Source organism: Pieris brassicae, chromosome 1, assembly GCF_905147105.1.
Source record: "Pieris brassicae chromosome 1, ilPieBrab1.1, whole genome shotgun sequence".
In the NCBI taxonomy this organism is placed as follows: Eukaryota; Metazoa; Arthropoda; class Insecta; order Lepidoptera; family Pieridae; genus Pieris; species Pieris brassicae.
The window spans coordinates 22,294,441-22,307,542 of NC_059665.1; the positions used below are offsets into that span (position 1 = coordinate 22,294,441).

The following is a 13,102-nucleotide window of genomic DNA, read 5'->3' on the forward strand; positions in this document are numbered from 1 at the left end:
CGATATTAATATATATTTAAAATAAACTAACAGGGGCAACGAGAGAGTGGAAGTACTTAGAGGAGGCCTATGTCCAAGGACAAGCTGTTTATAGAAAACCAACCGGCTTGCCGATTAATTATTAGTACAATTTTTTTATTTTTTATTTTAGTATTTTACGTTTCTTATATACTATGTGTGAAAACTACAACAATGAAGGCTTTTATTATTTAACTGTGGCAACATATTTTTAGTAATTTAGTAATAGTAGTCATTATTAAAAATGAATAAATAAAAAACTAAAATTTTAAAAGGTTGTGGTGGTCCCTGTGGCTGTGTTCCGTTTATGCTTGCATCATTTCCTCGCTATATAGCGATACTTATACGTTACGTTTTATAAAATTATATTTACGTTATAGCATATAATCGTAATATTTTTTTTTATTTCATTCAATTTTCTTGATAATAATTTTTTGTCAGGACACAACTTATGTTCAGGCAGACCGAAAAGACATTAAAAAAAGAATTTATTTATTTATATGTCTTTACAATTTGAAATCTACTACAAGACTGGTCTAAATCTAAATAATACGAATACAATCATCAACTTTCAAATAAACTATAGTCAGCGAAATCGCTGAGTGCAACGTCAGCGATTACCAAGGGTTATGCCTTGGTCACATTTGACTTTTTTACGTTTGATTCGCTGTGGTTTTATTGAATGGCACCCTCATATATAATATAGTAAGTGTTTGTGCGTATCGTACACTATTTGTGATTGTAATTAAAGTTATTTGTTACAATGTAACCTCTCACATGGTTTCTGTACTTTTTCTTCCCTGATCCTACTGAAAGTTTTGAGCCGTTTTAATTATTAAGTTCGAGTCGAGGATATATCAAGGTGTGTTTTTTTTGGAATGGAATCTTGCTGTTGGCCTTAAGGGCCTTGATAGCTCAGCTCGGGCTGTTATGGCGAGCGTGGCTCAGCAGCAATGGACTTTCCCCCGCGACTAGCGCAAGGGCGTCTACTCCGTTAGTCAATCTCCTGAAGGGCAGGTCAGATGCTCACTGGAGTAAGCGAAGGTAAGGTAGGGTGGACTCAATTTCCGCACTTAGACGCGTAGTCGGTCCGTTGTGCGTAGAAGCCCTGGCTAATTTAGGCAGCCCAACTCCTTCCAGAAGCACAGATGTCTCTCGGGAACTTCACAGGCTTCGCGGAGCGACCTCACTGTTCTGAGGATTTTTGTACGTTCATTAGCCACAGCCTCGAGTTCCAGGACTACGTGGGTGACTGATTCCTCTGCGCTGAAACAGCCTCTGCACAAGGGGCTGTCTGTTGCGCCTAGGACGAAAAGATGTTTGTTAAGGAGACAATGGCCCGTGATTGTCCCTATCATTGTTTTGAGATTGGTTCTGTTCAGGTTTAGAAGTCCCTTAGTAAGTTGCGGGTTCACAGCCGGCAGAGCCATTTTGAACTGTTTGCAATCTACACTTCGCGACCATCGTTGATTCTGGAGTACAGTGGATCTCTGGCGAATCCAGGTTCGAACTAGCGAGAAGGGCAAGGGGAGGAGCGGATGCGGGCCAGCAGGCATCATACCAGAGCCTCTTCTCGCAAGCTCGTCGGCTGCATCGTTGCCGAGAGAGCCACTGTGTCCCTTAATCCACTGTAAGGTAACTCTATTTGTTAGAGCTATTGCCTCCAGTGCTTCGTGACATTCCAGTGTTTTCGTTACCGAGCGCCATCAGCACGGATGCACTGTCCGATATGAGCTTAATGTAAAAGTCATTGACTCCCATCCGCTGTACGGCTCTGGCTGCTTCGGTTAGAGCGACACATTCACATTGGAAGATTGTGCTTTGTGTGCCCAGAGGTAGGTGTATGTTGATGTTGAGATCAAAGGAGAAAATACCAGCGCCTGAGCCACACCCTGTTTTTGAACCATCAGTGTATATACGTAGCTCATTCAGGGGCGACTGATCCTGCTCCTCTTCTCTCAGTTGTATAAGATATTTCTTGTTGAATATTAATTGATTAGTGATTCTGTCACATGGCGCAGCTATAAGAGGTTGGTACTCTATTGCCCTGTTGAGAATCACTGTGTGTGAACTGTAGTGGTTTTTTCCCCATAGGTCCAATACCATAAGCCTGATGGCCGCTAGTGCTGCCTCCTGCTGTATGTGTAGGTCCAGAGGTAAGATTTGCAGGGCTATCTCCATTGCTGCGGTCGGAGTTGTTCTCATACAACCGCTAGCAGCGGACAAGGCAAGCCTTTGGAAGCGTCCCAGTTTCGTGATCGCCGTTTGAAGTTCAGATCTTGGCTACCAAACCAGGGCTCAAATAGGTCAGCATAATGTTATTTTAGGCGATAAGCCCCATTTCACGCCTAGCATCTTTTTGCATTGATAGAAGGCGATCGTTGCTTTGCTCAGTTTGTGTTCTAGGTGTTTGTTCCAGAGCCGTTTACTGTCCAGAATCACACCCAAGTACTTTATTTCATTTTTGAGTTTGAGTTGTGTGTTGAAGAGTTTTGGAAGCCTGTGTGGTCCCAGAACCCTCCGGTTTGTAAAGAGTATTAACTCTGTTTTTGATGGGTTGACAGATAGCTCGTGCTTGTTGCACCATCTCTCAATTACTTTGAAAGCCCTTCCCATGAGATCGCATAGGGTACTTTCAAAGCCCCCCGATATCAAGATAGCTATGTCGTCCGCATAACCCACTGTGTAGAGGTTGCCAGCGTTGAGTTCTGTGATGAGCTCGTTAACTACGAGGTTCCACAGTAGCGGCGATAGGACACCTTGTGGACAGCCGCTGCTGACAATGCCCCGTGTTGTGGAATTAACAGTGAACTGTATAGCTCGTTGTTTTAGCATGTTGTTTATCCACCCTATCAGGGTTGATGATACTCCACATGTAACGAGTGCTCTGGTTATGCTCGTGAAGTTTGTTTTGTCAAAAGCGCCTTCGATGTCAATAAATGCACCAAGGGTTGACTGTTTTAACTTCAGGGAGTCGCCAATGCGAGACACAACGTTGTGGAGTGATGAATCCGTTGATTTGCCTGGGCTGTAGGCATGTTGATTTGGGTGCAGGAATTGGGATAGCGATACCTGGCTACGTATTTCCAGATCTCCAAACCTCTCCATTGTGGAGTAAGCGAAGTGTGAAGTTAAGTTCACGATGGGAGAACTGGAGACTTACTATTTATGGTTTAAAAATTATGTATTACTAACATAGAACCGTTCTTTGTGGTATTTATAACGCTGTAAGTGCTTTTATATCCAGCCCGAAGAATGAATACTTTTTAACATATACTACAAATGTGTTTTGACTTAATACATATTATATAATGTGGAAATAGTTTCCGTATGCGATGCCAGTCACGTGCAACTTGGCGTTACAATAAGTGGCCCTTGTTAGGTCACTGTTAACGATTTCATTCTAAATTACCTTTTCACGTATTGATGCATAACATTCATAATTAATAAAGTTATTCCTTTCAAATATTATTACGGCCTTTTCGATAATTAATGAAATAAAACCAACGGGATTGATTACTCAGATTTTGTTCAGAGTTGACAGGTCACGGTGGATTCTTATCGTGTCTTCAGGTTCTGGGTTAGACGAAATGCTGCCTGTTCCTGTACCAATACAGCTGAAGAGACGGTGTTACATGTCCTGATCGACTGTTCAATGTATGGATACGCCAAGTATAACCATGGCAATCAAAGTAACAGCGACGAACTTAAAAGAAATAATGTTCAACAAAAGCATCTTGCTGTAAATATTTCACAAAAAGTTGTTTAATGAAATAGGTAGTAGTGCTGAATTAACCATTTTCTTAAGTCGTACGTATACGTAAGTTATTTAATACGAGAACCTCCGACGACTACATAATCGGGAAATTAGAATATATTATAGAATAGTATCGCGTTTCTGTTATTTCTAATGTAAATAAACGTGACAATATATGTTTATCGTATGTTATTGACACTGTTATTGTTTGGTTATATAATCTTCATGTCTGATGTAGCAGAGTTGTACCTTTAACATTTACACAGGTACATTTAAATATAATTTGTTTGCACCCAGTATTAACCGTTGCCCGGGGAACAAAGTCGTAAAAGCACAATCTATAGTATTCAGGGAAAATACCAGGTAATGCTATTATTACTAGAAAACATTTCAAATGAAAGCTTATTTTTATACAATTTTTTCCATCCATGGCTTTCTTTCTCCAATCTGCTAACCCTTCTATATCTTCTATCGTACTACTCGTACAGATTTCTGTATCTGTTCCGTGATTAATTTTCTAATAGTCTTTGTCACCCGTCTGTGCCTGACACTATCGACTCTTTGGGTCTTAAGCATGCGTACGAGCTAGTCTTAAATGTATATAGTAAAAGCCCATTGGTGTCGAACTGACGACCTCAGGGTTGGTAGATACACTGAAGCTGTAAGGCCATTCCTACTCAATGCTGCCTACGCCTGGGAAATAAATTTTTTATTCAGACTTCGTTACATTTATATAAACCAATAAAATAAAAATTATAAGGGATGCAACGGGCAGCCTTATCGCTAAAAAGCGATATGTTCCACGCACCAGAAAGGGTAAAAACTAAATAAAAATAACTTATAAAAAAATATAGAAGCCTTATCTAAAACAATACACAAAAATATTAATGAATCAAACTAAAAATTTATTCTCACGGATTAATGATTTGAGGTGCAATACAAAAGAATGAGACATACAAGATTTACAAAAGTCACGACTGAGCAGGATATGCTTAAGTATATATATGTCGCATATTGACAGTTTGAAGAGTTTCGTTTCGAGTAAACTAAATTTTAAATTAACAGTCAACAGGCTCGGCAAGCAATAAAATGTCATCGATCCATGTCATTTTGATCAACTGGCTGTTTGATCAACTGGCTGAATATCTTTCAGGCCGTTAGTTAAACGGCGCTGTTTAGTTAAGAGGCTTGGCCTTTAATTGAACGGCTTATTAAGCTAGCTGCAACATGTATAATAGTTTCCTTTATAAGAAATATTATTTATATTCCTCAGGTTTTTTTATAGTTTGACCTGCTAACTGTTTGGAGAAATAGAATTTTCCGGAAAAACCAGTGCATACATCTTATGACTTAGATCGTTATGGCGTGTTACATTAGGACTGGATTATGCAATTCATTCCATTTCTGACAACGGCATGTTGTTGATGTAATAACTGGTTGCCACTTGGATTACGGATTAGGAGGGCATTGTGACACTGAACTACGTGATTTATTCAAAACATAACAGTCATATGATGAGTCATAGTATGTGTGTATCCCACACACCCACCTACAATGTAGGCTTGTAAACAGGGGGAAATGGAGAAAGATATGCAATACAAACATGACCTTTTGTAATTGAGAAAACGATCAAAGAGAGAAGATATACACGAATCACACGACGGGCTAGTCATACAAATGACTACAGACAGACTGACTGACATGCCAGACATAACATTTATTATTAACGAAACACAAAATAATAGTGATTTGTATGTTGTGATTGTAACTGGTCCTGGCTTATTAGACGTGTTCCACAGCACTGGTCTGCCAGAGACCATAACAGTTATTTTATTTATTATGACACCTCCATAAAAAAATAATAGAAAAATAATGTAATAATAATAGTATAAAAATAATGTAATAATAATAGTAGAAAAGTAGTAATAGTAAAACAAATTAACAGTAGCCTAAGCAAGGATATATTGTTATTATTCTAGCCGAGGACGGCAAACTATGGAAAGAGGGACTTACGATGGAACACAATAGTTTAGCAGCTTGCCTAATACTTATAAGTCTTGTCATTTACCGAAGCTATTAATTTTTTTTTCAAGCGAACTTAAACTTAAGCTAGAAAAGTAGTTTCTAAGTAGATAATGTGTTATATTATAAGCGATCATTATAATGTTTAATCTTAAACCAGTATTTCAATATTATAATTAAAAGAAAATATTTGAAAAATATGTTTGTTTTTTAAAATTAATATGTCTATATATAAATATTATCACATCTTTTAAAAGTTTCAATTACCAAAATTGGCCAAAATCAGTATTCTGTACATTAAATTATTATGATGCCTTTATTTTTATTGAACAGGCAGGAGGCTCATGGACAGAATGCCAGAGGGCTCACGAGTGCGTTGCCGGCCTTTTAAGAATTGGTTCATTCTTTTCTTGAAGGACCCTCGAATTGGTTGGACGTTTGAAATATTCCCCTCGATTCCTGTACCGATCCAGGAAAAAAAATGAAATGGTGGAATTCAAACGACCCCAGAAAAGAGGATAGTACTTTCAAAATAAGTTTTTTCAAAGCTTTAAAAATATAGATTATAAATAAAATATGTAAATAATTTGAAATGTTTATTAAAAATCGTAATAGTATTTAGTCGACTGCGGTCGATATAAACTCGTAAATGAACTTAAATCTAATTAAACATACTATATACATTACCAGGTACATAAATTGCCCCCATATAGAGATCGCAGGATATATATCAAAACGAAAAATCGTTTACACGGAATATAAAACAGATATTGGCAGGAAAGCTAAAATTCTGAAGACGTTTTCTCAAACTATCGTAGAACTTTTAAAATATTAATATATATTTATTTTGTATACAACATTGCACGCCCTCTCCCATCTAACCTAGATCACAAAGTGACTTATAGCCTCTAACGCCACCTTTCTGGTTATTGGATCAGTCTCAATAAATTAAAAAAATATTTCTGCATTTAAGAGCCTTTTTAGCTTTTAGTTCCGTAATATATGTTTGCTGCTTTGAAGTTATAATATTAGCTTTGAAATTATTTTTTGATTTTCTTCCAATAACCAGGTCCAACCTTTTACCAGATCTTGTGGCCATGGCTTCCATAGCTACCTCCGTATCCGCTTCCGTACGAACCGCCATATCCACCTCCGTATGAACCTCCGTATCCACCTCCGTAACCACCTCCGTAACCACCTCCGTAGCCGCCAGAGTATCCTAAGCCGATTCCTGAGGAGATTATGCCAGATGACACTGGAACAGCAACTGGGTGGGGTACAGGAACAGCTACTGGCTTAGCTACTGGTACGGGGTAAGGAGCTGGGACTGGTACACCAACCTGAAAGAAATTGTATTCTTTGTAATCCATTCCAATATTTTCAAAAAGATAGAAAATTTCCAACTTATTTAGATGAGTATAATATTATAATAATAATAGTATTTTATTTATGTAGGATTTATTTTTTTATGTCTGATTTGAATATTATTTTTAAGAGAGATAGCTAAAGTATAAAGCATAAGTACATAAGTTTTAATATATATTATATATATTCTACATAGACCTCCGTCCGCGCATAAAACATTTCTATCTTACCTGTTTCACAACTGGGTAGGGTACAGCATGAGGAACAGGCACTGGTACTGGCCTGTCTACTGGTACTGGAACGTGCTTCTCCACAGTGACTGGGTAAGGCCTGGGAACAGCAACTGGGTAGGGACGGTCCACTGGAACAGGTACTGCAACCTATAAGCAATTGATGTATAATAAAACACACTTTAAAACGATTAAATTGATAGTAAAACTATCGTAATAAGCGCTATGCACTGGTCCCCAAGAAATTATTACTCTAATCTTATGGTTGGAAATAAAGAAAGAGAGACAACTTGAAGAGTAATAATTAGAAAAGAATTGAAGCAGGTGGAAGAGGCCTATGTGTCATAGGACACGCTGATCAGCAATACCGGTATAACGTATTAGATCAAGTTAGGTTATGCAACTAAAATAAATGTTATATTATTTTGGGTGTCAGCAACAAAGGCTTAGTAATAATAAAAATGTATGGAAACATTGGCTTAATTCTTTAAGTGACAATCATAAAATAATAAATAAAATGTGGGGAGGATTACAAATTTCTTTAATAAATTACGGGCAGGAGGTTCACCTGACGTTAGGTGATACCGCCGACACACATTGCCAGCAGGCTCACGAGTACGTTGCCAGCCTTTTAAGAAGTGGTACGCATTGCATTTTACTATTGCGAATATCATTCAGAGATCTCTGGATTACGATTTCTATAGCTCCATCTTACCTTAACAGGTACAGGTACAGGCCTATCAACAGCCACTGGGTAAGGAGCGGGAACAGGTACACCAACATGTTTAGTAACAGTTGTGTGTACGTCAGCACCAACTATGGCTCCGCCAATTCCAATCCCGCTGCCGATTCCGCTTCCATATCCCCCGATGCCGCTTCCATATCCGCCAATGCTGCTGCCATATCCGCCGATGCCGCTAGCATATCCGCCGATGCCGCTTGCATAACTGCCCAAACCATATCCACTGGCTATTCCAATACCTGATGAGTATCCACCTGGAACAGAATTGATTTTTATCTGTAAATTAATGGCAAAGTATTTTTTCAACCCGACATGAACGCAGTTTCAATTCACTTAACAGTATTAAACAAATATTACTTTTATTTTTAACAAGTCTTTGTCCGTCTTTTTCAAACCACATAATGGGTTCAGTCCCATAGTCCCATAATGGGGCATGAGTTTCTTAAACCGCCACGACGTGGGAAGACACGTCGAGCATATGTGGAAACATTTATTGGCTGATCCAATCCATGGCCCATGCTACAACTCCAAGTTAGTAAACGTAACTTTTACGTATGATCCTTAAATATAGATAGATAGATATATCTGTAATTAAATTGTTCGTCTGTACTCACCATAGCCATGTCCAAGTCCACCATAATGTCCAACGAGACCACTTCTCTTTTGAACCACTTTGCTTGGTTCTGGCTCAGCGAGAACCGAAGCGGTGAGGGCGAGGATTGCAATCTGAAATTGAATGCTTAAATTAGTTTAGGATGTAATTACCCCCTTTATATAGTCTGTATTTAAATAAATTACTTTTCTGTCTCTTATTGTCTTATTTTATTTACACAGAGATGGATAGAGTATGGTTATCTCGGAGACAGTGCTGCCGTCATATCTGGTATCCTTATTATAAATAGCGGTCACTAAAATTGATACCAGGAATATCAGTACGTGACACATGGACGCTTTATGTCTCGATAATGGTTTTCGTTTTTCTCTGTTGGTTACGAGGCCTATGTTGCTACTTTCTAGCTCAAGTCTTCCGAACAATTATTCCATATCTTCCATGGATGTTGCTAGAAAGGCCGCGTCATCGGTAAACAGTAAGTTTCTTTTTTGTTTCCCAGTAGGAAACACTTCTCCCAATTCAAAATAAGTTGCTCAATAAGTAATGTATCCTAAAAGGTATCGCTAAGTCATACAACGTATTAATGCAATTAGTGTGAGTTGGTCCTTCACACCTCTTGTCTTCTCACGGTTTCAAGGCAATGGAGTGGTAAAAGGTTGTGTAAGGTTCCATGGCGAACACTTGTTTATAACCTATTTTGCGTTGCCTACGGTGTCATTGAGAAGACTGTTCTACAATATTTGATTAATTAATTTTATATTAATTAAATTGTTTTGTAACATTTTTACCTTTAAAATAAGTAATGTTGATATATAGACAAGAATAGATCTAGAAAAGTAATTAAAGTAATTTCCTGAAAATTATATCGAATGATGGTTGAAATTTTGTAATTATATATCACGTAAACCCGTTTTAATAGTAAAAAAATTAAATAAAAACCAGTATGCTTCTAAGTGAAAAACTTGCTGAAATAAATATATCCTGCTTATGACAATTTGTTTTTATTATTATTAATTTATTTATATGGTATTGAATAGCAGACAAAATATATAAAAAGTCGAATTTAAGAAGAGGCCTCTATCGAGAGACTAGACTAGATGTAATAATATAAAAATATACTGTAAATTGTTTGAATAAAAAAATACTCTAGAATAGTGCCAGCAAAGTGGCTTCCGCGTGCAACTCTCATCAATGAGGTCATAGGTTCGATCCTTGGATGTACACCAATGGACTTTTTATGTGCGCATTTGCATTCGCTCGAACGGTAAAGGAAAACATCGTTAGGCCTTAGACCCAAAAAGTCGACGTTGTTGCAGGCAATGGAGGTCAAAAAAATTCACAAATAATCATAAAACAGTTACGAAAATATAAGGCAGACATAAAACGCTTGTAGCGCCGCTAGTTTTTTTTTTAATTACAACCACAAAAGTTTTATATATATATACAATGTATTTTATTGATAACCGCAAAAAAATGTAAATATTTGTTATTAAAAATCGATTTATTGAACAATTGCCAAATCTTGGACATCACGCGCAGTGACTTCACCGACATTACGTCCACGAAATCGAAATTGAACTCGTGCTTAGAATAATATCAATAAGTCACTTGTTGAATGATTTATGTGTTTATTGTTTGTATTTTTGTTTTCGCTTTCGTATATCAAACGATATTAACAGTTATCACAACAGCGAAAACGAACGCTTGCCCTCGTTTGTTTTTGAGTGTTACCATGTATTTGTTTTTTATTTTATTAGGCTCATCTTATGTAAGGTGTTACCGCTGCCCGTGGACACTCAGATTGCCAGAGGGCTTTAAAATTGGTACGGTCTTGAAGGACCCTAAGTTGAATTGGTTCGGAAATACTCCAGTGGGCAGATGGTTCCACATAGTGGTGGCAGCAAGAACTGTCTGTGTGTTCTAAGGTATATTACACTGTTTTATTACATATTTTATACTTTTATATTCAACTGACGAATAAAATAGAATATCCTTTTGGCATAATCCAATCTTCTAAATCCAATGTGATATTGTTATGATAATCTGTGTCAAAACAGATAATGATCCAATCTTTCAAATCTTCTAAATCCAATGTGATATTGTTATGATAATCTGTGTCAAAACAGATAATGATCCAATCTTTCAAATCTTCTAAATCCAATGTGATATTGTTATGATAATCTGTGTCAAAACAGATAATGATCCAATCTTTCAAATCTTCTAAATCCAATGTGATATTGTTATGATAATCTGTGTCAAAACAGATAATGATCCAATCTTTCAAATCTTCTAAATCCAATGTGATATTGTTATGATAATCTGTGTCAAAACAGATAATGATCCAATCTTTCAAATCTTCTAAATCCAATGTGATATTGTTATGATAATCTGTGTCAAAACAGATAATGATCCAATCTTTCAAATCTTCTAAATCCAATGTGATATTGTTATGATAATCTGTGTCAAAACAGATAATGATCCAATCTTTCAAATCTTCTAAATCCAATGTGATATTGTTATGATAATCTGTGTCAAAACAGATAATGATCCAATCTTTCAAATCTTCTAAATCCAATGTGATATTGTTATGATAATCTGTGTCAAAACAGATAATGATCCAATCTTTCAAATCTTCTAAATCCAATGTGATATTGTTATGATAATCTGTGTCAAAACAGATAATGATCCAATCTTTCAAATCTTCTAAATCCAATGTGATATTGTTATGATAATCTGTGTCAAAACAGATAATGTACGATAAAGTAATGCTACAATTTTGTTTGGAGCAATTGAAGGATTTCCATAATTATTATTCACTAATAAACCGAATTCAGCGTTAAAATAGGTTTAAGATTTTAAAATTATCACGGAACCTTTGGACAAGGTAGCGAATGGTAAAATATCACTACTTTTAATAGACATTATTTTAATCTATCTAAATTAGTAAAAAATTAGTTAGAAGTCATTACGATGTATAAGTAAAATTAAATAACATTGCTTAAACTTAATTGTGGCTGTAACTTAACAAATAAAAAATGGATGGGAGTAATATTTATTTAATTATTAGATACAACAACTGTAGCGACCTCTAAGCTATGTTTAAAAAATGTGTGTATACATTATGTACACGCGTTAGAAGTTACACTTCAAGAAATTTTTTTTTCAAAAATTTTGTTTAACGTTTGTAGAATTAAACGACACTAACAATAGAAAAAACTAAAATGTTGAATATTAATAATAAGCTAACTTCAGGGTGTCGGTTTTTCGTGACGGTGTGCGCGAGTTAATTTTTTTTTCAAAAATTTTGTTTAACGTTTGTAGAATTAAACGACACTATCAATAGAAAAAAACTAAAATGTTGAATGTTAATAATAAGCTAACTTCAGGGTGTCGGTTTTTCGTGACGGTGTGCGCGAGTTATTTTTTTTTTCAAAAAATTTGTTTAACGTTTGTAGAATTAAACGACACTATCAATAGAAAAAACTAAAATGTTGAATATTAATAATAAGCTAACTTCAGGGTGTCGGTTTTTCGTGACGGTGTGCGCGAGTATTTTAATAATTTACTCTTATAATTATTCCCTAACGCGCCAAAGAAAACTTCAAAATCTTACTTACAAATTATTTTAAACTGTTTTATTTTAAAACAAATCAGGATAACTTGTGCCATATAGCGGACACCCTAGGTTATGTTTCCGGCATAAAATTAATAGTAGTAAATTAATAGTGGGTGAAGCTTTATCAAAATAGAAATCAATAATTATTTACATTTAAATTTATTTTATTTATATTTATTCTGAGGACTCACAAAGTCTTAGAAAAGCTATCGAAATTATACTTTCTTTAATACGAACTTAATAATTCTTTATATAAATGTAACTTACATAAAACTTCATGACTGTAACACTGTACACTAAATGTTGCACTGATACCCACTGAAGGAGCCTTTAGCTTTTATAAGAATACACCCCACTTAACAGGGAGTTAGGCGAACGCAACCATACACTAGTGTTACGTTGTGGATGCCTGATGAAACGGACTTGTATCGAAACAACGGGGTTGGGAAATTATATATTTATTTATTGAAAGTAAGATTGAAATTCGGCTCTCCATCAAAATTTAATGTAAGGAATTGATGATTTTTGTTAGTGTCAAATTTATTGCATATTAAGTAACCTTTCATTGTACAAATAATATTTTTATGCTTTAGACATCAAAACTTAAACCTAAATTCTATGCATTTAATGTTTAAAATCGTAGCAGATTTTTTTTGAACTATGGAGATAGGACTATGTTTTTGGCTCGTATTATGCCAGTATAATAGGTATTAGTAAGTTCTTTTTATATGTAGAATAA

At 35.9% G+C, this 13,102-nt stretch overlaps 1 protein-coding gene across 1 annotated transcript; it reads right to left on the bottom strand.

Moving 5' to 3' along the window:
- Window positions 1–6,876: 6,876 nt before the first annotated feature.
- On the bottom strand, window positions 6,877–8,772 carry LOC123706777 (tetra-peptide repeat homeobox protein 1-like). Its single transcript, XM_045656220.1, has 3 exons — window positions 8,749–8,772; window positions 7,393–7,542; window positions 6,877–7,137 (listed from the first exon to the last, which is right to left on the bottom strand). The coding sequence occupies exons 1-3, from the start codon at window positions 8,770–8,772 to the stop codon at window positions 6,877–6,879; spliced, it is 435 nt and encodes a 144-aa protein (XP_045512176.1).
- Window positions 8,773–13,102: the final 4,330 nt, after the last annotated feature.

Excerpts from the sequence above, each read along its gene's own strand:
- LOC123706777 (XM_045656220.1), bottom strand. The coding sequence starts at position 8,772 with ATGGTGGACTTGGACATGGCTATG. Across the intron at positions 7,543-8,748 it reads TGGACTTGGACATGGCTATG|GTTGCAGTACCTGTTCCAGT; the intron begins GTGAGTACAGAC and ends AATTGCTTATAG. Across the intron at positions 7,138-7,392 it reads CCTACCCAGTTGTGAAACAG|GTTGGTGTACCAGTCCCAGC; the intron begins GTAAGATAGAAA and ends AATTTCTTTCAG.